The sequence below is a fragment of the Malania oleifera genome, chromosome 12 (genome assembly GCF_029873635.1).
Source record: "Malania oleifera isolate guangnan ecotype guangnan chromosome 12, ASM2987363v1, whole genome shotgun sequence".
Lineage (NCBI taxonomy): Eukaryota > Viridiplantae > Streptophyta > Magnoliopsida > Santalales > Ximeniaceae > Malania > Malania oleifera.
This window is the reverse complement of record NC_080428.1, coordinates 4605360-4633198: the sequence shown is the minus strand read 5'-3', so window position 1 is coordinate 4633198 and position 27839 is coordinate 4605360. Positions and strand designations below refer to the sequence as shown.

Below are 27839 nucleotides of genomic sequence, written 5' to 3'. Positions count from 1 at the left end.
ATAAATTTGCCAGCTGTACCTCCACATCATCTTCACTCAAACAGCACATTACATTGCCACCCTCAAGCAAGGTCCCTATCTGGAATCTTCATCCTTCATATTTTTAAAATTCAAGGTCAAATTCTGTCTAATTTGGGGAGAATGATGTAGTGTGCAAACAAGATCTTTAATTTCCTAATTTTTTTAATTGTATTTTCGTTGGTTTTATTTAGGGCAATTTTATTAGGGTCATATATTCAAAATTCTAAGATATTAGTATTTAGGAAGCAAGATTCTAGGGTATTATTCTTTAGGGTTTCCAAGCATCATAAGCCTATAAATAGGCCTTATCTATTAATATGAGGTGATTGAAATAGAGAATTAACACTGTTGGATGTTATTCCTGCATCGAAACCCCTGATGGATCCAAAACCCACGCTTCACCGTCCCCCATGTCAAAAACGATGACCTTACCAAGGAAAGCAATGAGAAGACTTGTACAAAAATGGAAATCCTATGAGACAATATCGCCATGTATGATCAAAAAAGAAGAAATTGACTCATTATTGTTAGATTACACCTTTACCTAAAAGCTTAAGCTGTTAAGTCGTGAGCCAAACATTGCATATAGAGAGCCTCAACACTCCCTGATTGCATGTGGAGAGATAAACAAATGATGAATAGCACCCATTACAGGAAACAAGATGATTTTTAACAAACACACAATAAGTGTGGGCAACAAGACTAGAACCCAAGACGTCCTCGAAACCATGGCTATGGTACCATGTTGAAGTATTGGGTAAATTGCCAACAGATCACAATGATAGCTCTCTCCTATTTACAATATACATCAAGTACATGACAATGACCACATTGCCCTTACTAACTTATGCACTAAACCAGCATAAGACTGCCACAACCCAAAAGCCTAATGTATGAATGCTACTATAGCCCCAAGAGACTCATAGACTACTCTAAAGGTATCAAGCAACCATTAACAAAGTGCCACAAGTGAACGAAAAAGGTTGGATCTTTGAACAAAATACATGGCCAACAACTTGATAGGTGTATGGAAGTATTTAAGACATTCTCTAAAAAATCGAAGCAAAAAGACTGCTTTAAACCCTCTCACACACCGGTGCATGGAATCAGAGGGCTCCTCCAATTATGAAATTCTGCAAGCTATAGATTGGCACGATATATGGCTACATATGGGGTTGGTTTTGTAGAATCTGAAGGGATTCTAGAAAATTCAAACTAGCAATAACGTCCAAAAACTTTTTTGGTGATTGTTATGATCTTCGCAACTCCTACATTGGTTTCTAGCCTATGATGGTGTGGATGATTCTTCTATAGCGTGACATTTTGTACCCAAAACAAACACGCTACCAAGCTGCGCTACATCCCTTTCAATTGATCAACAGTGTCATTGTAGAGGATCCCTGTATTTTTTTCGACATCGTTATTTCCTCCATTGATATACACAATTTATCTTACCATTTCTTCTTTATAGGATCATGAGGTGTAGGGTTTGGTTTGGTGGCATCCATGCACTTAGTGTTTTAGTGGGATTTTGCTTTGATACCATGTTAGATTTCCTCAAAGCTTAAGCTGGAGGGTTTGTGGGCCAACATTGGGTATCAAGCCTTAACAATTATGAGCCACGGAAAGATAAAAAAAGACGTGGGGAAAGATTAAATATAGAAGTATAAGCCACCTAAATATCCTCCCAATACCAAGAGCTACTAGAAAACTTACAACTAGTGAGAGGAAAAAACAAACAAAAAGTCTTAAGTAAACCTGCAAGGATTCAAAAGAATGTCTTATACCCATAATAGTATCCAAACCATTTTTGCGCAAGCCAAATTTACTTTTTATAGCTTTGTGCCAAAGGTAACTTCACATTCAAGGGAAATTGCCATAACCATATACCCATTAAAGTCCTATTTTTAGACAATAAATTGCTAAGTCCCAACACCACCACCCCCACCCCAACCCTTTGACCTACAAATTGCCTCCTAACTAATTAGGTCATATCTCTTCCTCCCTACCTTTGACCAAAGAAAAGCCCTGAAAAGCTTCTCAATTTTACTTCTTACCCTGACAATAATTCTAAGCAAAAACAAAAGATGAGCAAGGATACATGCAACACAAAACACGTGATATGTCCTATTAAAAGAGAACAAAGTCCCCTTCCACCCATCTAAAACCTTTGGACAGTTTTGCCACAATAAGATCCCAAAAACCTGAAGACCTAGGGTTGCCACCTAAAGGAATAACTAAATAGGTCAAAGACCACTCAACCAAATAAAGAAGCCAACTCTAAGGACCTATTTATACTAAGGCTGATAGTAGCAATCTCAATCTACCCACATTAACTTTAAGAACAAAAACCTGCCAAAAAATATATAAGGCTGTGAGTATTCTTCACGATCTATGCCAAGGAGATCTCTCGGCCACTCAATACTTCAACACTCTCACTCGGAATTGGCAACAATTAGACATGTTTGAAGAATACGATTGGAATTGCCCAAAAGATGGAATCAAATATCGGAAAATCATTGAAAAGAAAAGACTATAAGTTTCTGTTAGGAGATCGAGGAAGAGTCATGGGGTTGAAATCGCTACCTAATATTCGAGAGGCGTTTTCAGAAGTTCGCATGGAAGAGAGTCGAAAGAAAGTGATGATGGGACCACCAACTACAACTCACAACCCTGAAGGATCTGCACTCTCCGTTCAAGGGCCTCAACATCAAGCTGGAGACAACAGACCGAAAAAGGACGACCTTGGTGTGATCACTGCCGGAAGACTGGTCACACCAAGGAGACCTGCTGGAAGATTCATGGAAAACCCGTCGATTGGAAGCCCTCACGTCCATTCAACAATAGAGAAAGTCGTGATCATCTGGTCTCCTGTGACGAGAACCACACAGCCAGAACAGAGTCTATTCAGCAAAAAACAAATGGAACTTTTGCAAAAATTGATCAACCGGCAACAATCCTCCCATACCTCAGTCATTGGAACCGGATCCTTGGCTCACAAAGGTAATTTTTTAAACACTCTCAAAGCAACAAAAGAGAAAATCAGCCCATGGATTGTGGATTCAGAAGACTCTGATCACATGACTAGAGATGCAATGATTTTTAATACTTAATAGTCCATGTCATGAAAAATTTTTTGCTAGAATTGCAGATGGGTCTCTCTCAAGAGTAATAGGAACAAGTTCTGTGGTTATATCAAAGAACCTCACCCTAAATTTCGTCCTCTTAGTCCCAAACTTAGATTGCAATTTACTTTCTATTAAGAAAACTCACTCAAGAGCTTAACTGTGTTACTAAATTCTTCCCTAACTCGTGTGAATTTCAGGACTTGAATTCGGGGAAGACGATTGGCAATGCTAAGATGTGCTCAAGGCTCTATGTCCTCAAGGTTGGTGATCATTTGGAACAACAAACTCATAAGGCAGATTTGGACAAGGCAAACAATCAGTCTACAAAAAATTCTTTTTCTATTTCTCGTTTCAATAATGATAGTGCAGTTATGTTATGGCACTATAGACTAGGTCATCCAAATTTCTTGTACCTTCAAAAACTTGTTCCCTTATTATTCAGCAATAAAAATCCAAAAAATTTTCAATGTGAAGTTTGTCAATTTGCTAAACATGCCCATAACCCTTATTCAATTCAACAATATAAAAAATCCTATCCATTCTCAATGATCCATAGTGATGTCTGGGGACCTTCACATATCAAAAGTATTACTGGGACTCGCTGGTTTATTTTATTTGTAGATGATCACACTAGGATCACTTTGGTGTTCCTCACGAAATAAAAATCAGAGGTTGGGAAAATTTTCAAAAACTTTAACACTATGATTCAAACCCAATTCCATACCAAAATTCAAATCTTTAGGACTGATAATGCAAAGGAATACTTCAAACACATTCTCAGAGACTACCTACAAAGTCAAGGCATTACACACCAAAGTTCATGTGTCGATACTCCTCAACCAAATGGAATACCGGAAAAGAAAAATAGACACATTCAAGAAGTTGCTAGATCATTTAAGTTTTCCACTCATGTCCCAAAACACTTTTAGGGGGAAGCTATACTCACAGCAACTTATCTCATAAGCCGAATGCCTTCCCGTGTCTTAAACTTCCAAACACCTTGTCAACTCCTCCTTCACTCTTATCCCAACACCCGAATTGTCTCAACAATACCACTCAAAATATTTGGGTGCTCCGTGTTTGTCCATGTCCACCAACAACACAGAAGTAAATGTTGGAACAAAAGAATAGAAAAACAGAAAAAACAGAGAAGAAAAATACTGAAAAATGCCTCTTTAATTTACTGACTTGATGAAGAAATTACATATATAAAAAGCTACAGTGCTGCAGCACTTTTTGCTGGTTTTTTGAGATTCTTTTCCACTTTTTCACTGCTTAAAATGACTGGGATAAGGCCACTATTTATAGGGCAAAGTACATGGGGAATAGATGGGAAATTTTAATATTCTAGGGACTTAACAACTCATTAAATAAACCTAGAAACAAGGCAAAGAATATGACAAGTTCCTAGACTAAATAACTCACTCATGTGCTATTAATGGATGACAGTTGTATTCCACTTTGAAAAAATGAACAGAACTTTGAATAAGAATCACACTGGCTGCAACTTGCTGACTAAATAATTTTATTGCTGAATGTTCTGCTAACTGTAAGCTGAGTTTTCTGCTAACTTTTCAACTAAATAACTGAATTAACTAACTTTAGTAGGTTCACGGCTTTCTCACAAATTCCCCCCTAAAGTCGTCAGTCCTAACATGTCTCTAAACTTCAAAAACTTCTCAGTAGTAATAGGTTTTGTGAGCATGTCTGCCGGTTGTTCATTAGTGCTGATGAATTCTAGCTGAATTTCTTCCTTCTGCACAAGGTCACGAATAAAGTGATGTATGACCTCAATATGCTTAGTCTTGGCATGAAAAACTAGGTTCTTAGTTAGAGCTATTGCTAACATATTATCACAATAAATGGTTGTAGGACCCTCTTGCTTCAGCACTAAATCACTAAGTAATTTCCTCGGCCAAACTCCTTCACAAGCAGCCTCTGTTGCTTATATATATTTTGCTTCTACAGAACACAACGCAACAGTGTTTTGCTTTCTTGAACACCATGAAAAGGTGTCATTTCCAAGGCAGAAAACATATGCAAATGTGCTTTTTTGATCATCAACTAATCTGGCCCAATCACTATCAGTGAAACCGGTCAAAAGAAACTCAAAATCTTTGTTGTACTTCAGTCCAAGTTCTAGTGTGCCTTTAAGGTATTTGAATACCCTTTTTGCTGCTGCATAATGTACACTTGGGCTGTGCATAAACCTAGACAACATACTAACAGCCTGTGTAATATCAAGCCTAGAATAAGTCAAGTAAATAAGGGACCCAACTAAACTCCTATACTGATTTTTCATTGAATTTCTTAGCTCCATCATCAGAATTTAATTTTTCATTTAGAGCCATAGGAGTACTTACAGCCTTACAATCCTTCATATGAAATTTCTTCAAGATATCAGCTGCATACTTCTCTTGGGAAATGAAAATTTCCCTTCTTCCTTGCTTAACTTGCATCCCAAGGAAGTACTTCATGATCCCTAAGTCTATCATCTCAAAATTTTTCATCATTGAGTGCTTGAAATCAGTAAATAAATGAAAATTGCTTCCAAAGTAAATCAGATCATCAATGTACAAGCAAACAATGATGAAATCAGTTTCTTTTTTAAAAAAATAAAGAGCTAGTTCATGAGAGCTTTTTTGAAATACTGAACTCTGAAAATAAGAATCAATCTTACTGTTCCAAGCTCGTTGAGCTTGTTTGAGGCCATACAAAGCCTTGTTCAGTTTGTACACATTTTCTTCTTTGTCCATCACTTCATATCCATGTGGCTGCTCAACATAAACTTCCTCATTCAATTCTCCATTGAGAAACACAGATTTAACATCCATTTGATACACATTTAACTCCAATTTGGCAGCTATTGCAAGTACAAGCCGAATTGTCTCAATTCTTGCAACCGGTGCAAAGGTCTCGTTCAAATCAACTCCAGTTTGTTGAGAAAAACCTTTGGCAACTAATCTGGCCTTGTACTTTTGAATGGAACCATCCTCGTTGTACTTGGTTTTGTAAACCCACTTGAGACCAATAATATCTTTGCCTTCAGAAGGATCCACAAGCTTCCATGTGTTGTTCTTTTCAATCACATTCAACTCTTCTTCCATGGCCTTTTTCCATTTTTTATCCCCACTGCATCTTCAAAATTCTATGGCTCACAAGAGAAAAGAGCAAATTTTGAATTTTCATTAGAAAAATAGCTTCTAAAATCACCATACCTCTCCGGAGGTTTTTTAACTCTTTTAGATCTTCTTAGGATAGGTGAAGAGGATGAAGTTCCTTCATTTTATGAATTTTCATATTTTGAACTAAGGTTCTCGGGTGCAATTTCAGCTTCTGAAATTGCTGGATTCTGAGATTCAGTAGCTTATTTAGGTCTTGTTGCTTCAGCTGGTACAAAACCTGGAATACTTGTTGAGTTCTGACCGCTGGAAGTCCACTGCCACACTCCCCTGTCATCAAAGATGACTTCTCTTGCCATTGTTAGCTTGTGATTAACAGGATTCAGCAACCGGTAGCCCTTTGACTCATCGTTGTACCAAATAAATAGAAGCTTTTCTCCCTTCCGATCAAACTTGTACTTTGTTGTAGCTTTGTTGAGTGAGTAGACTAGACAACCAAACACTTTCAGATGGCTAACATCTGGTTTTCTCCCACTCCAAGCCTCATAGGGAGTTCTATTCTTCAATAATTTTGTTGGTGACCTATTTAAGATATAAACAATGGTATGTACAGCTTCTGCCTAGAGAGAATTTGGACGTCCTTTACCTTTTAAAATGCTTCAAGTCATTTTAACAATGGTCCGATTCTTTCTTTCAGCAACTCCGTTCTACTAAGGGCTTCTACTCACTGTTAGTTGCCTTTGAATGTCTTCCTTCTTGCAATAATTCATGAAAGGATGATATATGAATTCACCTCCACGATCAGTTCTTAAGGTCTTCATTTTCAGCCCACTTTGCCTTTCAACGAGGGCTTCGAACTCCAGAAATATTGAGAAGACATTTGATTTTTGCTGAATAAAATACAACCATATCATTCTAGTAAAATCATCAACAAAAAGGATGAAATACCTTTTGTTTCCAAGAGATGGTGTTCTTGTGGGACCAAATATATCCGCATGAACAAGCTCCAAAGGAGCTTTGGCCCTCCAAGAAGTTTTGGTCAAAGGAAGGTGGTGCATCTTCCCAAAAATACAGCCTTCACAAACTCCTTCAATTTGATTTATTTGGGGAAGACCACGAACCATATCCTTTTGCTTGAGAAGTTGCAGTCCCTTATGATTTAAATGCCCATATCTGAGATGTCATAGATGCGATTCGTCTGAAATTTCACTCTTCAAAGCCACTGGACTTGTGTAGTTGATGGAGAGTGGAAAAACCTTGTTTCGAGTCATCTCAACTTTAGCCATCAGTGAGTTCTTCTTCTTGTCTATGATTCTGCATTCATTTCCTTCGAAATGGACTTGATATCCTTTTTGAATTAACTTCCCCACACTTAAGAGATTGTGAGCAAGATTTAGGACATAAAGAACATCATGAATGAATTTTTGCTCACCTGATATGGACTGCACTGCTATTACACATTTTCCTTCAACTTTTACAAATTTTCCATCACCAAGAATGACGGAATTTGAAGCATTTTCATCAATTTTAACAAATAACTCACGGTTACCTGTCATATGACTACTGCAGCCACTATCAAGGTACTAAACCTTGTCGTCGTTGCTTTCAGCATTGAGACAAGTGAAAAACACTCGCTCTTCATCATTTTTCTTGCTGAAATTTGCTTCTGAACTTTCATTCTTCTTGTGCCAACAATCCCGGTTTGAATGGTTTGGAATGCAGCACCTTTTACACCTTAAATAGCATTCGGCTGAGGTGTGATTTGACTTCTTGCATATGATGCAATTCTGTCCTTGATTGCTGGACCTTTGAGACTAAAAATTCCTGCCTCTACCACAGCCTCTTCCACAACCACGGGACTGATTATTTTGGCCTCTTTGAGACTGATCTTGTAGCTGAAAATTTCCCTTCCTCTCTTGATTTTTCCGGTTCAAGTTGAGCTTTGATTGAAAAGCCTGCTCCAAGGGCTGACCTGAAGATCTTTTAATTTTTTCCTCATGTGATTTAAAAGAACCACAGAGGTCAAACATGGTCATAATTGAGAAGTTTTTTTATTCTTCAATTGATGCAGCTGCATGATCAAATTTTGGTGGTAAACTTCTGAGAATTTTTTGAACGATGTTTTTTTTCTTCTATCCAATCACCATAAGCTCTTATTTGGTTGACTATGTCAGCAACCTTGGAGAAAAAATCTTTGATACTTTTAGAATCTTTGATTATCAAGCAATCAAAGTTCTTCCAAAGAGATTGTAGTCGGATCAAGACTACTTTATTATTTCCTTGAAATTTCTTCCGCAGTGTTTCCCATGCGTCTTTAGCCATTTAATGCCAAAGATGCGAGGATAGATGGTCTTGCTGATTCCTTGATGAAGATAACTCAAAGCAATAGCATTATTTTTTATTTTTTCTTTGTTCTAGGCAGATCTCTGAGATGAGGTTGTTGTGCTTGTGTTTGTAGAGGATGAATCATCATTTGCTGAAGTTGAATCATCATACCCTTGTTCAATAATCTCCCATAAGTCTCCTTCAATGAATAAAATTTTCATCAGCAGCAATCTCCTTCAAAGATGGGTACTTGGTTTTGAGAATAATTGAACATAGTTCCAGCAGAGGAAGAGGTGCTGGACAACATGGCTCTGATACCAAATTTTGTTGGAACAGAAGAATAAAAAAACAGAAAAAACAGAGAAGAAAAATACTGAAAAATGCCTCTTTAATTTACTGACTTGATGAAGAAATTACATATATAAAAAGCTACAGTGCTGCATTACTTTTTGCTGGATTTTTGAGATTCTTTTCTATTTTTTCACTGCTTAAAATGACTAGGATAAGGCCACTATTTATAGGGCAGAGTACATGGGGAATAGATGGGAAATTTTAATATTCTAGGGACTTAACAACTCATTAAATAAACCTAGAAACAAGGCAAAGAATATGACAAGTTCCTAGACTAAATAACTCACTCGTGTGCTATTAATGGATGATAGCTGTATTCCACTTTGAAAAACTGAACAAAACTTTGAATAAGAATCACACTAGCTGCAACTTGCTGACTGAATAATTTTATTGCCGAATGTTCTGCTGACTGTAAGCTGAGTTGTCTGCTGACTTTTCAACTAAATAACTGAATTAACTAACTTCAGTAGGTTCACGGTTTTCTCACAGTAAACTCAACCCCAAAGAACTCAAGTGTACATTCCTTGGTTACTCTCCAAACCAAAAAGGGTACAAATGCTATTCCCTGGTTACAAAAAGACTATACACTTCCATGGATGTTTCTTTCTTTGAACATCAACCTTACTACCCCAAATCTGATATTCAGGGGGAGAATCTCATACAGGAATACCAGCTTTGGGATATTGATGCCACAACAACCAACAACCACCCAAGTCCACAAGTAATCATCCCTTCTATCTCAACTACTTTTACTCCTACTCCAAACCACAGTCACCAAGCAGAAACAGAATCTGAAAATCTTCCACCTTCTTCAACTCCTGTCCAACGTCCGAAACCTGCAACCAATGGTGAGTTCATTGTATATTCTCAAAAGGAGAATATTCAAGAAGATTTAGAGCAACAAGAAGCTCCTGAGCAAAGTCAAGAATTTGACCCGAACGCAAGAACGCATGAAACTTCACCAGGTAACACTTAACTCTGAATTCATCACTAATGAGTCTACTATTAATGACCTTGATTGTCCCATTGCTTTAAGGAAAGGTAGGAGGCCATGTACCAATCATGCAATCTACAACTTTGTCTCTTATAAGGGATTGTTACCTAGCTTCCAAACATTTGTGGCAAATCTGAACAAAGTGCAGGTTCCTAACTCCATTCAAGAAGCCATTTCAATTCCGAAATGGAAGACAGCAGTATGGGAAGAAATGCAGGCACTAAAGAAAAATGGAACTTGGGAGATTTCAGACCTACCGAGTGGGAAACATCTAGTAGGATGTAAATGGATATTCACCGCCAAATACAAGGCTGATGGAAGCTTGGACAAATTTAAAGCATGACTGGTTGGAAAAGGGTTCACTCAATCCTATGGTATCGACTACCAACAGACGTTTGCTCCAGTAGCCAAATTTAACACTATTCAGATACTACTATCATTGGTTGCCAATCTTGACTAGCCTTTTCACCAACTTGATGTTAAGAGCACCTTTCTCAATGGAGACCTTAAAGAAGAAGTCTACATGGACATTCCTCCTGGCTTTGAAACACAAGCAACTATGAATAAGGTATATAAGCTCAAGAAATCCCTTTATGGACTGAAGCAATCCCCGAGAGCTTGGTTTGACAGGTTCAACAAAACAATGAAGAAGTATGGGTATTCTCAGTGTCAAGCAAATCACACTTTGTTTATCAAACACTCAACCAAAGAAAATTTGCGATTATCACTGTGTATGTAGATGACATCATCTTACCAGTGATTATGAAGATGAACTGATCAAGCTCAAAAGCTTACTTGCCAAAGAATTCGAAACCAAGGATCAAGGGAACCTAAACTACGTCCTTGGAATGGAAGTAGCTTGGTCAAGAAAGGGAATTTCAATGTCACAATGGAAGTATGTACTAGATCTTCTTAAAGAGACAGGAATACTTGGGTGCAAACCTGCTAAAACACCCATGGACTCAATTACTAAGCTTGGAGTTAATAAGGACAATGTTGTAGTGGAGAAAGGCAGATATCAAAGACTTGTTGGGAAGCTGATTTATCTCTCGCACACCAGACCTGATATTGGGTTCTCAATTAGTGTAGTCAGACAATTCATGAATGATCCAATTGAAGAACAAATGGAAGCTGTCAACTGGATATTGAGGTACCTTAAAATGACACCAGGTAAAGGTTTGTACTTTAGGAAAAACACAAGGAAAGATATTGAAGTGTTTGCTGATGCTGATTGGGCCAGATCAATAACTAACCAAAGGTCAACATCTGGTTATTGTATGTATGTGTGGGGAAACCTAGTAACATAGAGAAGTAAGAAACAACCAGTAGTACCTCAAAGCAGCGCAGAAGCGGAGTTCAGAGATATGACACTCGGAATTTGTGAGGGAATATGGCTGGAAAGACTAATGAGAGAACTAGGAATCATCACTTCTTAACCAATGAAGGTATTTTGTGACAATCAGTCAACTATTAACATTGCAAAGAATCCGGTGCATCACGACAACACAAAACATGTAAAGATAGTTCTCCACTTCATAAAGGAGAAGATAGAAATTTGGACAATTAGTCTGTTATACACGCCGACAAGTCAGCAAATAGTAGATATCCTCACTAAAGCTCTACCGAGGAAGAATTTTGAAGATTTGAGTACCAAGCTTGGCTTGATTAACATCTACGCCTAGCTTAAGGGAGAGTGTGGAAATACCCGATCCCTGATTTTCAGGGATACCACTGTAGCAATTCTGATTTTATTATTAGTTGACTACATTAATTTAAGAATAAAGAGATTATGGAAAATTCCTGATATCTCTATTAGTTTGTTTCCTATTTTGTAGTTTCCTATATTTGGCTAGTTTCCTGATTTTGTGATAATTAGTATCTTGTTACTGAATGTAGTGAAAAGAGCTTTTCTTCCTTCCATTATATACAGGCCGTAAATTTATCATTAAGAAATAAGAGAATTATTTTCTTCTCTAAAATCAACAATATATATGCTATCTTTTGCAAAGTGTAAATGAAGCACTAACACCCAGCCTGTCATTTGTAGATGGAAATCCAATCATGGGAAAAGATAGCCTTAGCCACCGAAACAAACACTGCCAAAATGACAAGCTATTTCTGTTGTTTTAGGATTAGCACCTACCACCAATGGTGTTATAAGTTAATAAGCAAACATTCGAGTAGATTGCAAACAGGTATGAGTAATATGGCATAACATTGTAGAAATCAAATTACCTGCCCTTGAGTGCCCATTTGCATTGCAAGAATCGGATCTAAAATCACCCCACGGATTGGGCAACCCATAAGATATGCTGCAAACACATTTAAGACAATCAATTTTTTATATGTCCATGAAGAGAGATGTCAAGAATTGCAGAACTATTCACTCTATCAATAACTAAGCCAGATCTGGTGTATCATAAATTTGCCTTTTCTATTGATTCATATGGATTGGATCAAAAACAATTCTTGAATGAGATATTCAACTCCAGGGATGAATCGAAAATGAAATCTTTTTTGGCTCTACCTTCTATTTTTATGAAGAGAATGAGGATTAGACTCCTATGAGAAATTGTAAAAATACAGATCTGCAATTGTTGGAGAGGTAGATGCATCAAAAATAAAAATAAGGTTTGGTGGTTAGCAGTTCCTTTGTAGAAATAGCTCTTAAGCTCCAGTCTCATTTAAGAAATACATATCAAGGTTTCAAAAGGAAAATGCAGAAGATTCTATTTTAAAGAAAATTGCTTACCAATCAGAAGATGTCCTGCTTCATGGACTAGAATCCGACGCCTATATGGAGGCCAATAACTTGAGATTTGAGCTAAACAACAACCACCAAGAAAAATGGAGTCCATGATGGCTAATCCCAATATGACCGCAAGATTAGTTCTTACGTCAATCCCTCGATAAAGAAGAAAAGACACACTGCCAAGAAAAGCAACCAAACCAGCGCTAGAGCTTCCAGAAAGACCCCACTTTTTTGGTGAAAGTTTAGACACTGGACAAAGTTTAAAAAATCCAAATAACATATTTGAGTGGAATTCTATTTCAGAGTTATAATAGCCATGAACTTTAGATCATTGGAAGAGTTCCAATGCAAAATCCTCAACTGAACAGTGTACAAGGAATAAAAGAAAGTTGTAACAATTTTAAAATGTGATAACAAATCAATTAGAAGGAAGACTTATACATAGACGCTGCACCTTCTAAACCGGTTGAAGATTTCAAAACAGTTGGTGTAACTTCTCTTAGACCCTCCAAAACTGCGAACATAATAACATGATGAATGAGTAAAATGAAATAAGTGAAACGAGACACTCTCATGTGAGAGCATTCAAGTAAACAACTACCATGTGACATTAGAACTTGGAGTGAATATTACTATATAGACATAACTTACAGATTATACATCAATGCAAAAGCAATCCTATAAGTGATTCTTTAGTATTGGCATGGCAGTGATGCAGGACAGCCCAAAGAAAGGGATATTGAATGAGATTATTTCAATAATGACTCAGTTTTAGTGTTCTTCCAATATTGGCATGGGTACTGTAGTACAGCACAATGAAACAAATGATGCAAGACACCAAAAAGACTGGGCATTAAGGCTTGTTTATTACATAGTAATAATTTGATAAGCTAAAAGTTTCTATATTTTGAAACTTTTATGTCTTGGTTCATGCATGCGTCAATTCAGTTCTTATTATTCTTCTTTTTCTTCTTGAAAAAGTAACAAAATGTTTGAGATTGTGTAATGCAACTCTGATAATAAGTGTTCTTTCAGTTCAATTACGAAAAATTCAAGTATTTTCATCAATTCAGTTCTTTGAGGATTGTGCTCTGCAACTCTAATAGGAGGTTTGATGTGTAAGCAAATTAGGTGAGAGCATTTGTAAAAAAACCATTCTAAACAACTTCAGACCTTTGCAAACCACTCTTGTAACCTTCCAATCCTTACTTTTAAGCCTTGCAAACCACTAAAGGGCATCCCTTGGCCACAAGGCTCCCCGCTTTGTGATGGTAAGGGGAGGGTCATCACACTGTATGCAATCTTACCCCTGCTTTTATCAGAGAGGCTGTTTCCTTGGACTTGAACCTGTGACCAACCCGACACAAAGGAGCAACCCTGCTGTTGATCCCAGTCCAGCCCTCATTGCAAACCACTCATTGTAACCTTTAAATCCTTCATTTGAGAACCCTAACCCTCTTTCCATCAAACCTCCATAAAACCTCAAACTTGAAGAGAACCACTGCTATTCTTCATGTCATTGTTTACAACCATAAAGCTAAATTTCTTCCCATATTACACGTACTGCTTTTCATCAATACAGCCTACAACTTTTATCTCCCTCAAAAACTTTTAATGTACAATTTTTTCCAAATAGTCCTACCAGAGAGAGGTTTTAGACGGCCCTATCCACTTGAGCATTAAAGTTTTTTCTTTTTCTTTTTTGAATTATGGGGTTAAGATATGCTTAAAAGTTAAGAAAAATAAGTAAAAAATTTAGGGTTTCAAGACTGCAGGGGTGTACAAAAAGATGGATACAGTTTAAGGCTTAAATAAGACAATAAAGCAAAATATCAGCAATGAATAACATGCTATGGATAGTGATGGTGCTGTGAACACTAAGAAGGGATCCCTTTGAAGGGACTTGCGGAATAGCCCTAAGATCCGGCTGTAGTGCATACGGATAACCAAAAAAATAATAATAATCTGATCATGCAAACCCTAATTCCGTGATTAGTATTATACCTGTGAGATCTATCTAGTTTGATCCCGAATCTGCAAGTACGAAAACGAGCTCTCGAAGACGACTAGGAATCTTCTACTGCATTCCTTGAACACACATTACTCCTGAGAGAGTGGGTTCGTAAGCAGCTGTTAGGGTTTTTTTCTCTCCCAAAAACGTCCACCTCTATGAGAGTTCACTCATCTTACCCTAGCTACTAAATGGAGCGCGTGTATATAGGCTACAGCAGACCTCTGGGCAAATATGACTAGGCCATCCCACGCAATTAAGAATTCCTAATCCAACCCAAATTCATCCTTAATTGTGTTAATTATAATTCATACCACTAAAGAATTATAATTGCACTCCCTGTCATATTCGAAATTAAATTTCAAGCTCCTATTATTAAATGCTTATTTATCTCCCCACATAAAGATTACAGTTACCAATCTATTAAATTAAATTACTGACAATTTAATTAATTAACATATTAATTCCCTAAGACCTTCCACTTAACTTATTTAATGTGTCGAATTCAAAATCCACCTATAGGATTTAACACAATCAAAACTTAAAAGCTTCCTCAAGGGTGTATCATCAATCCCGATACCGGGACGTGGATTCCATCAGTAATTAGTGTTCACCATACACATAATGCCATCACCCAACTCACTGAGTTTTTTGACTCATAAAGAATCTCACTCTTCTATGAATCAAAGTAATAAACACTATATGCACGTGTCCAATAATCATATCAGGATTAAGAGCATAAGCACTCATAATAAACATAAAGTATTAATTGTTTTATATAGTCAGTATAAAAACAATTACCCCAAGACGATCCTGTTCAATACACACAAAGTGTACTAGCACAAGGAGTTGGAACTGTACCATTCCCAATAGTCAAGACAAACCTATTAAAACCTTGCGCTACAGTCCTACCAATGGTGTGCCCAATTTCATTTAAGGCTATGAACAATAAACTTATATTCTATAAGAACTGATGATCTAATCTTCTGTGTATAAGTTGTACTCTACACACTAGATCACCTACTATATAGAATAAAAGACACACATGCATAATCATTAAATAAATAATGTCAGGCAAACATTGCTCACAAAAATTCTCATTAAAATGGAATAACTGAAGTTATTAATAAATATTAAAACCAATTACATAAAGCATGTCTTTCAGTATAAATCCCTAACACCCTTAACAGCTTTTAAGAATTCAAGTAGAAGGATGGACTCCAAAGAGGATTTAGAGCTATTGAAGTGAAGTTTGAGGATTGTGAAATGCTCAGTTAAAAGATCAAGTTCTTATATGGATTTGGAAGTGCTAGATCTTAAAGAAAGAATGAAACAAAGAAGATAATCAAGACAACAACCACAACAATGCTTGTAGATCTCACATTACCTTGGGATATCACACATGAGGATGGCAGAACTGCCAAAAAATAAAAATTCTGTAAACTATCTTCTTCATTACACTTGAAAAAAGTATGTGTACATGTGGTGGAACATCACTTTTGGAAGTAATGCTCAAAGTCAGGACGATAACCAAGGCAAACCTAGGAGCCGAGCAATAATGGTTATTTATTACAAGTTGGACGGCTATCTAGAAATCAGCCGGCCTCTACCAATATTCTTAACAAATGTCGCCTTCATTTTTGCTTGGGAAGCTACTCTGAACAAAGTTTTAACCATAGACAATTTGCAAAAGGGGGAGCAAATTCTGGTCAATAGTTATTACCAAGGTGATGTTAAGGGGTCATCTTGGATGGGGCAAATTGAGTTAGCTAAACTATGAAAGCAACATGATGAACTGTCAGAAGTGGGTTTTATACAAACTTCTACAGCACCACTTGAGGCAATAGTGTTATTTCAAAAGAAACATGATGGAAGCTACTGATTGTGTGTGGATTACAATGGGCTCAAGTATATCAAGTACGATAGCAAAATGTGATAAGAAAAAGAATTCTTGGTGAACAGAAATAGAGCTTTTGAATTATGGGTAATGCCCTTTGGGTTATTAATGCACTAATGACTTTTGATGAATCAAGTGTTCCACATCAACCTTGACAAGAGCATCTGCAGAATGTATTTCATTGACTAAAAGAGAATAGTCTACACGTAAAAGAGAATATACTCCCCTTTGCTCAGGAGCGCATCATCAAGTTCCACAACTATGTGATTGAGTAAGGTTGAAACTGAATTGGCATGGAGAAGGTGAGGACCATACAAGACTAAAGATTCTGACAATTGTGAAAGAATTCTTTTCCATTCTTGGACTAACCAACTACGATCAAAACTTTGTGGAGGGCACTCAAGGAGAATCGCCCCATTAACAGACAGACTGCTGAAGAAAGGCATGGTCAACTTGGACAAAGGAATGCTAGGAAGCCTTTGACAACTTAAAGGGAACATGATAAAGGATCTTGACCTTGCTCTTCTTGACATTATGAAGCTTGACCAAGTATGCATCTAACTTTGCAGTTTGCACTCAATGGAGTCCTATTACAAAAGGGTCATCCTGTTGCCTATGAGAACAAAAAGCTTAGTAAAGTTAAACGGAAGTACACAACTCAAGAGAAAGAATTGTTAGCAATTATCCATTGCCTTCATGTGTTGAGGCACTAACGCTTGGGTCAAAGTCCAATGTGAAGACGGATAACTCAGCCATTGGCTACTTCACTCAACCCAAGTTTATGCCATAAGCAGACTTATTGACATAATTTTCTTAGCAGACTTTGACTTCCTCTTTGACCACAAGGCATGGTGGATGAATTGGGTTGCAGCTGCTTTGAGCCAAAAAGCCAAGCTTGCACTTGCAGCCATTCAAATGGTAGCTCACCCAACAGCTGCCACGGTAATGCAAGATTGCATCAAGAAAAACCTTGTCAAATATCCAATGTAGCCTGTGATGGTTCAATTAGCTACTTTGTTCCAAGACTGCAAGATGGTTCTTCTTGCTAGGCAAGGCTTATTTGAGAGGAAAAAGAAGGACTTAGACATTCATCCAGGAAATGCTATTCTTTGGCTTATACAGCTTTTGATACTGTAGAACTTCTGCTCCAAGGTTTGGAAAGAAAAGGTTGAAACCTCTTCATTTTTGAAAAAATAAAGGATTTGTTTTTTCTTTTTTGGCTTCTAATGTGCTGGATATTGTAAATTCTCTTAAAAGTTAAAAAATATTTATGTATATTACATAGATGTCTTGATGTTCTTTTGAATAGTCGATAGAAATGCTTTTTGTCAACATAATAATAATAATAATAACAATAGCAATATATTATTATTATTATTATTAAAGGTCATATCCTTCGTGTTTCCAAATGTCCATCTTGGCATCTTTCCTTTGATGAACCTGCAGGTCAATTGGGGAAAAATAAACAAATTTACCTTCTCAACCAAGCAAAAAGCAATAATGCCATATCATCTTCTCCTCTCTTTGTTAGTGTAGTTACAAAGAAAGCAAGCTAAAACAAATGCTTCCATAGCTTTGAGTTTTGAAAATACACAGCATTCTCCCTAAGTCTCTATTGATGCATAATTTAATCACTTTTAAATTACTCTCATTATTTTCCGGTTATCAAATTTTTTTTTGATAATTTATTGAGTCATCAAGGCTTGTACTCTTTATTTTTTTGGTTATATTGATTATTAAGGGTGAGCAACCTCAACAGTATGGGGGTTACATCCAAGCTTGAAGGTCACATGCTCAAAACATGGAAATGGTCTCTTCAAGCATGGAGGTAAGACTGAAAAGGTCTCTCCCTCTCCAGACCCCCAATGGCCTTCGTCTTGTGCATTGAGTGTTACATTTTTTACATGTGATAAGTTGTTAATTACCAGAGTGTCACAAGCCAAGCTTGTTCAAGGAATTATGCTTGCCTAAACCGCTTGTCATGTGTGCATGGGATGGTTTACCATCGTGTAAATAATAGTATAAGCTTTATGCTTTAGTGTAAAGTATGGCTGCTCGGCCCTTTTGATGTTTCCTAGTGCAAGGCTAAAATAACATATAAAGCTTTTAGGGGAGGGATGAGTGTTCATCAATCTTCTAAAACTCATAGCATTTGTTGAATGTGTTTAGCCTACTTGCTTCCCTCGCTAAACATACATTGCCTATGGAGGTGGTGTTAATGAATTACGTTGATTCAATGCTTACGGTGTGCCTGTCATTTGCTTACATGAATTGCTTATTGCTTTCACCTACTTTTCATTCAACTGTTGTGAACGTGTTCTTGTGGTAAACTGCAGTACACTTTGGTTGAATAGTTAAGAAAGAGTGCTTTAGCTAGCTTTGCACGGCCCATCACAAGGTGAGAAGTGTTTCACCTGTGATAGTCGGCATTAGAGCTTAGTTAACAGCTACATGAATTCAATTGCCTTTGTATTGTGGGATTGTGTGAAGCATTGGTAAGAGACCATGCCAAGCAATACTAAAAGAATTGAAGTGCTAGAGGCACAGGCTTAGATAGCCAACAATGTGGCCATGGAGATGGCCAAACTTGTTGACCATGTTGACACATTGAAGCAATCATAAAAGCATCAACAAGGTTCCATGGTAGATATAACAAAGGACTTCCACACTACTGTAGAAGCTTTACAAATCTAGTTAGGGGATTTGAATGCTAAGATGAACCTAATGGTTCAAGCTGTAGGAAATCCCAACTCCATGGGGATAGGGGATATGGAAGAATAAAGGTGTCAAAACCTAGAGCGTATAAGGTTGCAAGCGACGATAAGGTGTTGGAGAACTTATTTGACATGGAACAATAATTCCAAATGGCAAGGGCCGACTCAGAGGAGGCAACAATGTACTTGAATGGTGACGCTAAGTTGTGGTGGCATACTAAGTATGATGAGATACAAAATGGATAGTGTGTAATTGATTGTTTGGCAGACTTGAAAAGAGAGCTCAAGGCCCAATTCTTTCCGAAGAATGTTGAGTACAATGCTTGGCGTAAATTGCAAGACCTTAAGCACATTGGTACAGCCAAGGAATATGTAAAACAATTCTTTGCTTTGACGTTGGATATCCAAGACATGTCAAAGAAAGACCGGTTGTACTATTTTCTTGAGGAGTTAAAACCCTAGGCAAGGGAAAAACTTCATCAACAACAAGTTCAAGACTTGCCTACTACACAATCTGCCATGGAATGCTTGATTGACTACAGAGTTCCACGAAGTCTAAAGAGAGTTGCATGGGTGGAAACAGCAGAAAGTCTTTCAAGATGGGCAAACCTAGAAGTGGGGAGCCGACACCAAAGCATCAACTTCAAAAAAGGCTTCCACGTCATGGTCTTTTAATACATCCAGTGATAAGGATAAGACGACATGCTCCTTATGTCGTCGAAGCCCTCATAGAGTTACTAATTACCCTCACAATTAATCACCAAATGCCTTACAAGCTTCCATTGCAAAGAGGGCACAAGAAGATGTTAAGGATAAAGAGGAAACCCCGAGGACGTGTGCAATGTGGTTACTCAATGTGTTGGAGAGGTAGACAGAGGGGCTAAAAGTTACCCAAGTGAAAGAGTTAATGTTTGTGGATTTTTGGATCAATGGGAAAAGCACCCGTGCTATGATTGGTATCAGAGCTACCCTTAACTTTGTTTCATGGGCAGATGCGCAGCGACTCAACTTGAGCTTGGAAAAGGACTCACGACACATGAATGCGGTAAACTCTGCAACTTAGCCTATTCTAGGAGTAGCCAGGCAAGTGACTTAGAAGATTAGACAATGGGCAGGACATGCGAATTTCACAATCGTGTCAATGGATAATCTCCAAGTGATACTTGGAGTGGAATTCTTAAGGAAGACTAAGGAGGTAATAATATCATTTGCTAGTTCCCTTTGTCTAATGGGAGACCACCTTGCATGGTGCAAGTTGTCGCAAAGAGGGAGAACAATGAGAAGTTCCTCTCAACAATGCAACTCAAGAAAGGTTTGAGGAGGAGTGAACAAACAAATCTTGCCATGCTGGAGGAAGATGAAGACATAGGCCAAGAGCAGGTGTCTACTGCCATTAAAGCTGTGTTGGATGAATAAAAAGTTATGATGTCAAACAAGCTACCTTACGACTTGCCTTCATGATACGTTGTTGAGCATAAGATTGATTTGTTACCAGAGGTGAAGCCACCTACTAAAGGATCACATCGGATGGTGCCTCCAAAGTTAGTATAGTTAAGGAAGCAACTTGACGAGTTATTGGAAGTAGGCTATATACATCCTTCCAAAGCACCATTCGGAGTGCCGGTCTTGTTTTAAAGTTAACATAATGGGAGCATGCAGATGTATGTGTACTACCGCGCACTCAACAATGTGACTGTGCTCAATAAGTATCCCATTCCACTAATTGCGGATTTGTTCAATCAGTTAAGTTGTGCGAAGTACTTTATCAAACTTGACTTGTAGTTACGCTACTATCAGGTAAGGAGAGCAGATGGTGATGAGTTGAAGACCACTTGCATGACACGGTATGGGGCGTATGAATTCTTGGTGATGCCCTTTAGGTTGACAAATGCTCCAGCGAAATTCTACACATTGATGAACTAGGTATTTCATGAGTACGTCAACAAGTTTGTCATGGTTTACCTAGATGAGATTGTTGTCTATAATTCCATTCTAGGGGAACATGAAAAGCATCTACTAGAAGGTGTTTGACAGGCTAAAAGAGAACAACCTTTTGTGAAGAAAGAGAAGTGCTCTTTCGGTTAGCAAAGCATCAAATTCCTTGGTTATGTGATCGAGCAAGGTCATATCCAAATGGATGTGGAGAAGGTGAGCACTATTCAAGATTGGAAGATCCCAATGACAATGAAGGAATTGCGTTATTTCTTTGAACTTACCAACTATTACCAAAAGTTTGTGCAGTGGTGCTCGAGGAGAACTGCCACATTAACAAAACTGTTGAACAAGGGTCTTAGGTGGAACTGGACAAAGAAGTGTTAGGGAGCCTTTTAAAACTTGAAGGAAATCATGATGCGAGACCCAGTACTTGCTCTTCCGAACATCATGAAACCATTTGAGATACAGACAAATGCATCAAACTATGCCCTTGGTAAAGTCTTGTTGTAGGATGGTCATCATATTGCGTACGAGAGTCGTAAGCTGCGTGAAATTGAATGGAGATACACAACTCAAGAGAAGGAGATGCTAATCATGATACATTATTTTAGTGTGCGACGACATCACCTACTTGGGTCAAAGTTTGTGGTGAAAATAGATAACTCGATTGTTAGTAATTTCCTTACACAACCAAAGTTATCACCAAAGCAAGCTTGTTGGCAAGAATTCTTAATGGATTTTAATTTCTTATTTGAGCACAAGGCAGGGTGAATGAACCAAGTCACAGATGTACTGAGCAAGAAGTTCGAGCTTACCGCCTTACAAATGGTAAGACACTTGACTATAAGTAAGCCTACCACAACAATGCAGGAGCACATTCAGGAGAAACTTGTCAAAGATCCAATAGCCTAAAACCTCATAAAGTTTGGGAAAAAGGGCAAAGTGCGTAAGTTCTGGTTAGAATATGGACTGATGATGACACATGATAACTAGCTTTTTGAGCCTCAAGCTTGTGATTTGAGGAAGACATTCTAAAAGATTGTCATGGCACCAATGGGCAGGCCATCCAAGATAACATCGCACTTAGACATTGTTGAAGTAGAGGTACTATTGGTCACAGATGTGTGATAAGGTCGTCGAGTATACCCAAAATTGTCTCACTAATCAGCAAAACAAGGTGGAGCAAAAGAAGATTACAGGGTTATTAAAGCCTCTTATAGTACAATAAGACCATAGGAGAGTGTCTCACTTGACTTCATCACTAATTTGCCCAGAGTAGGAGACACATGGTCTACGTTTGTGGTCATAGACAGGTTTTTGAAGTATGGTACTTTCATTCATGCACCAAAGCACTATTTGGCAAAGGAGACGACTCAATATTGGGGTGTTTCTCAAGATATTGTTAGAGACTGAGACTCAAGATTCAAAGGCAACTTCTATACAAAACTTTTCAAAATCCTTCGTTCATAGCTTGACATATCTTCAAGTTACCATCCTTACGCAGATGGGGAGATAGAGAGATTCAACAAACTACTAGAGGAGTACTTGTATCATTTCATCACCGCCACTCATAAGAACTGAGTAGCTGCTCAATGTGACTTAATTATGTTTCAATACCCAAAAGAGCTTAACAACCAACAAAAGTCTTTTTGAGCTTGTTATAGGCCAACAAACGTTGTTACCTCACACAATGGACAAGCCATACAAAGGAAAGAGTCTAAGAGCATACATCTTCACCAAAGAATGGAGATAGAATGCAGAGATTGCCTGAGCTTACCTTAAGAAAGACTCCAAGTGGATAAAGAAATGGGCAGATCAAGGGAGCAGACCGTTGCACTTCAACGTGGGCAACTTGGTGCTTATTAAACTCCACGCAGAACAAATCAAGGTCACCACCATGCGAGATAAGAGACTACTTCTCAAATATGAAGGATCCATCCCCATCATGGTGAAAGTCGAGAAGGCCTCTTACAAGGTTGATCCTTTAGCTTGGATGAAAGTGCATCATGTGTTTTATGCTAGTTGCCTCAAGCCATTCAACATCGATATTTAAGATCCAAGCAAGAAGTTAGTCAACCAGAGCACCATTGAAAACAACACAACTTGACAAAAGAAAAGTTGAAGTCATCCTTGTAAACAGAAAGTTCACATCATCAGGGAAGGAGCAACACGAGTTCTTAGTGAAGTGGAAAGGTCTTGGAGACAAAGAAATCAGTTGGATGTCGGTGGAAGACTAGCAACCATTCGTGGACAAAATTGAAGAGTACCTAACATCAAAATCTATGACTATGTTGATTGTGGGAGTAAAAGATGTCATGAGTCAAGCTTGTTCAGGGCATTATGCTTGTTGTGATCACTTGTCTTGTGTGCATCGAATGGTCTACCATCATGTAAATAATAGTATAGGTTTTATGTTTTGAGTATGTTTATGATCTAGTGTAAAGTGGAAGTATGACTTCTTAACATGGTTTTAAATAACGGCCGCGACCGTTACGCAATGCCGTTACGTAACGGTTTTTTGGGTTACCGATACCGTTACACACCGCAAAATCGGTGGGAAGAAAAGTCACGGCCGTAGCGGCCATTACAGACCGCAACCATTACGTAAAGGCCGCTACAACCGTTACGTAACCACTACAGGACTATTACACCCAAAAAAATATTTTATTTTTTACTTTTTCTTCTCATTTTTTCCGTCCCTTTCATAAATTATTCTCAATATACCATGTGGCGAGAGTGGGGAAAGATTATAATAAGGTTGACAATGATACAAAATTTACTATTTCTTTAAATACTCACAATAGATGCATTAATTAACAATTTGAAAATACTAACTTGTTAGGAAAATATATTATTTTGATAATATTAGTAATGTGATATTTATGTTTTATATTTTTCAACTTCAACCTTCTTTCTTTTCTAACTATTTATATTTGTATTATTCGTATGTCTTATGTGTCTAATAGATTAATGGAGTGTATAATGTATTTTGTTCTATTAATTAATTTAGCACACATAAGAATTTATCACAGATAAGAACAATGAGAAATACAAATACACACACACATGCAAATTTTCTATCAATGGTGATTTAAAACAAATGTAAGCTTATTGCCCTTACCGAATAATTTAGTTACTCGAACTAAAGGATCCAAAATACACTAAAATTCTTTCTAAGAATGGCTAAAAGCTTAAAACATGCAAGTACGCTAATATGCACAAGGTTGTGTGTGCTTAAAAAAAATTCACGACCATTACACCTGCTTCCCATTATGTAACATCCGCTACTCTTGCTTCTCGTTACACCTGTTACCATTACGTTACGCTACACGCAACCGCAATTTTAAACAATGCTTCTTAATCATTTTGATGTTTCTTAACACCAGAGCTAAAATAGCACATAAAACTCTTTAGGGAAAGATGAGTGTTCATCAGTCTTATAAAACTCACTAACATTTGTTAAACATGTTTAGCCTACTTAACTCCCCCGCTAAACACATGTTGCCTACAGAGATGGTGTTAACAAACTACATTGCTTTAATGTTTACCACATGCCTGTCATTTGCTTACATGAATTGTTTATTGTTTTCATTTACTTTTCATTCAACTATTGTGAATATGTTCTTGTGGTAAACCACAACATATTTTAGTTGAATAGTTAAGCAAGAATGCTTTAGCTAGTGTCACATGACCCTTCACAAGGCGTGAGTATTACATTTTTCACATGTGATAAGTTGATAACTACCAAGGCCATCACTTCATATATGACTTTTACATTTGGAATAATCTGTTGCCATTTTGAAGGCACAATAATTGGTAATCCTGCTAGGATTTAAAATTATTTTCACAAATCAAAAAATATAATGGTTACTGTTTTGTTTTTCAAAAGATCATTGATCATGTAACCCTTACCTCAAACTTCTTATAACAAAAGCAAAATAAACCTAATAAAGCATAATATTATCAATCAATCAACGAAAATTTCCAAAAGAGAGCAAGTTGAACCAATTCTTGACTGAAATCCCACAGTCAAAACAATTTCCGCTAGCTCTCACATTGGAAGAAAGAAAAAAGAAAATAAAATAGGGAAAAAAAAGTACGGGCAACGATAGCATCTCTGAAAAGGATACAAGGAATGACAAAATTTGATATAAGGAACAACATTATTGCAGCATATTATATACAAATTACACGAGATTTCAACTGAAAGAATAAAGAAAAAAGTTACCAATGTGCCTGAATTTTCCGAAATTGGGTAAGAACCCCTTGGCCTTGAGAATGGCATAGGCACACCCCACCATCTTCATATCATCCGCATTCAAGCACGTATCCAGCACCTCCCAGTCCCTTTCCCACCCTGCAGACCTCAACTCGCTGAACCGCGACACAGCCGACTCAGAAAACGAAGGCGAAGAAGGCAACGGTGACGAAGAATCATCAGAGGGCTTCATGGGTACATCATTTTCTACTTCTTCCTTTTCTTCTTGGATGGATATCAAGAAGCGCAAGGCTCGAGCGAGGTCCTTGCGCTTCACAGCATCCTCGTACTCTTGCCATTCTCTCAAAGCTCTCGTTATGGTCGGTCGTCTAAGCCGAAAAGGCTTGGGTTCTACAGGTGGGTAGAGGGGAAATGGACATGGTTGACAGTGAGGGAGGCAAGATGGGGTATTCATGCCATTGGAAGGAAAAAATGAAGCCCCAATAATTGGGGGTTGCAGGGAAGAAAGGCAGGGAGACATCGACCCTCGATGCAGAGCGAGCTCCTCATTCCAATGCCTATGCCCACCATTTTGGAAGCAATTCAATTGATAAGGGTTTTGCGACTTTCCACATGATGATTGGTACAAATTGAAAAAGGGTCCCACGTCTATAATCTATCATCCGTAATCTATCATTCCTCTATAATTTATTAACAAAATATTTGATTTATGCAAAGTTTATTCTTAAAAAAGTGTATCAAGTTTTACGATAATTTCTATAATTTCTCTCGAGGTCGATAATTTCAACTAAATTATAGGGACCCGACTAATAAGATCGTTATGCAAGGGAGAGGAAGAAAATAAATTAATAAAAAATCAATACCTATTCTTAGATTCTCTCGAACCTTTACGTGGTTGTAGAAGGTAACCTTTCGATCCCACTACTATGCGAGTGCCTATGAAACACCTCTATGCCCCTCCGTCGGACCTTTTTAAGCAAGATAGAACTTCAGTTCATACTAAAGGTATTTGAGAGAGTATTCTTTGCATTGGAAGAAACTTATATTAATTTTTCCTCTCCAAACAAAGGGTCAGGAAACCCTTATATAGACAAGCGTGCTACTAATGGATAAGCACATTTTACTATCTCAAAAGTAAATGTCTGACAAATGTCGACATAAAGTAAAGATTCCTACAAGCAAGCTCAAGAATACCATGTTAACACTATGCCTAAGTGATAGGTGGCCATAATTTGGCTGAATAATAACCATATTTCCCTATATAAAATCACCACTCACTAACCCGTTAAACTTTTTATGAGCCTTTGTTCATCAACCCTTATCCATATAATAACTTTGTGTAGGCCTCTAGCATCTTACTTTACTAAGGAAAAGATGGAAATCAAAATGAAAAAAGGCTATCATTTAGCCATCATTTTGGGTGAATCTTATTCATACCCCCATTTTAAGCTTCAAGTATATTCTTTCAAGCCCAGTCAAAGGACCACCCCCCACATTAGGGCAAGTCATCAATAATTTAATCCTAAACAAAGGCAATTTTTTTTTAAATTTTGGTAGAGAAATAAGAATAAAAAGCAAAAAAAAAAAAGGTGGAGGTAATTCAAAAGGAATATTAAGGAGACAAAAAAAAAAGGAGGATGAAAAGTAGATCAGAAAGAAAAATAAAGGAAATAAAGAAAATTAGAGAGAGAGAGAGAGAGAGAGAGAGAGAGAGAGAGTTCAGGAAATAAAAGAGAAGTGATGAAGCAAAAAGTGATCCTTGACAACTGTTATTGTGAGCTTGAGCCTAATATCATTTCTCTCCTACCCCTAATACCCCCAGACTCATTACAACCAAAAAGAAAGTCCTCTTAGATCGAGACTGTAATGCCCTAAAGAATAATGGTGTTTAAATAATAAAGAGAGAGAGAGAGAGAGAGAGAGAAATGGAAACAGTAATAGAAGGAGGCAGCAAACTTCATCGACGAGGGTGTGCCTCGTCGACGAGTAGATACTGAGAGGATATTTGGGCAACTCTGAATTTCATCGACCGGGGGGGGGGGGAAGTTTGTCGATGAGTTGCCTTCTTGACCTCATCGACAAGGTGACATGGTTCGTCAATGAAGGCTAGTGTATAAATAGTGTTAAACGAGGATTTTTACGCATAAATTCAACGGGACTCTCTCTCTCTACGATTTCTCCTCCCTTTCTCCTCAATTTCGGCCTCGTCGGCTGCCAGATCGATGATCTGAGGTCACCACGACGCTCCTGGGGAAGTTCTCCCTAAGTCTGCCGGAGTGGATTGTTGGTGGGATGAAGTTGGATTTCATCCCAGATTCAAGGTAAGGTCTCTTTGTCAAATTTTGGTTTTCCAGCAGTTGTAAGAAATGT

At 37.7% G+C, this 27839-nt stretch overlaps 1 protein-coding gene across 2 annotated transcripts in view; it reads right to left on the bottom strand.

Annotated features, from left to right (window-relative positions):
- The window catches only part of LOC131143771 (uncharacterized), a 37874-nt gene extending 11751 nt beyond the window's left edge, over nucleotides 1-26123 (bottom strand). Inside the window, exons 1-4 of one of the 2 annotated variants that reach the window (XM_058092083.1) lie at nucleotides 25479-26123; nucleotides 13148-13207; nucleotides 12694-12942; nucleotides 12177-12253 (exon numbers count right to left, since the gene is read on the bottom strand). In XM_058092083.1, the coding sequence (XP_057948066.1) occupies nucleotides 12177-12253; nucleotides 12694-12942; nucleotides 13148-13207; nucleotides 25479-25989 (897 nt within the window). In that variant the 5' untranslated portion in view covers nucleotides 25990-26123. The remainder of the gene's footprint in view (nucleotides 1-12176; nucleotides 12254-12693; nucleotides 12943-13147; nucleotides 13208-25478) is intronic. The other variant, XM_058092084.1, reaches the window with a different exon arrangement.
- Between the last annotated feature and the right edge of the window lie 1716 nt (nucleotides 26124-27839).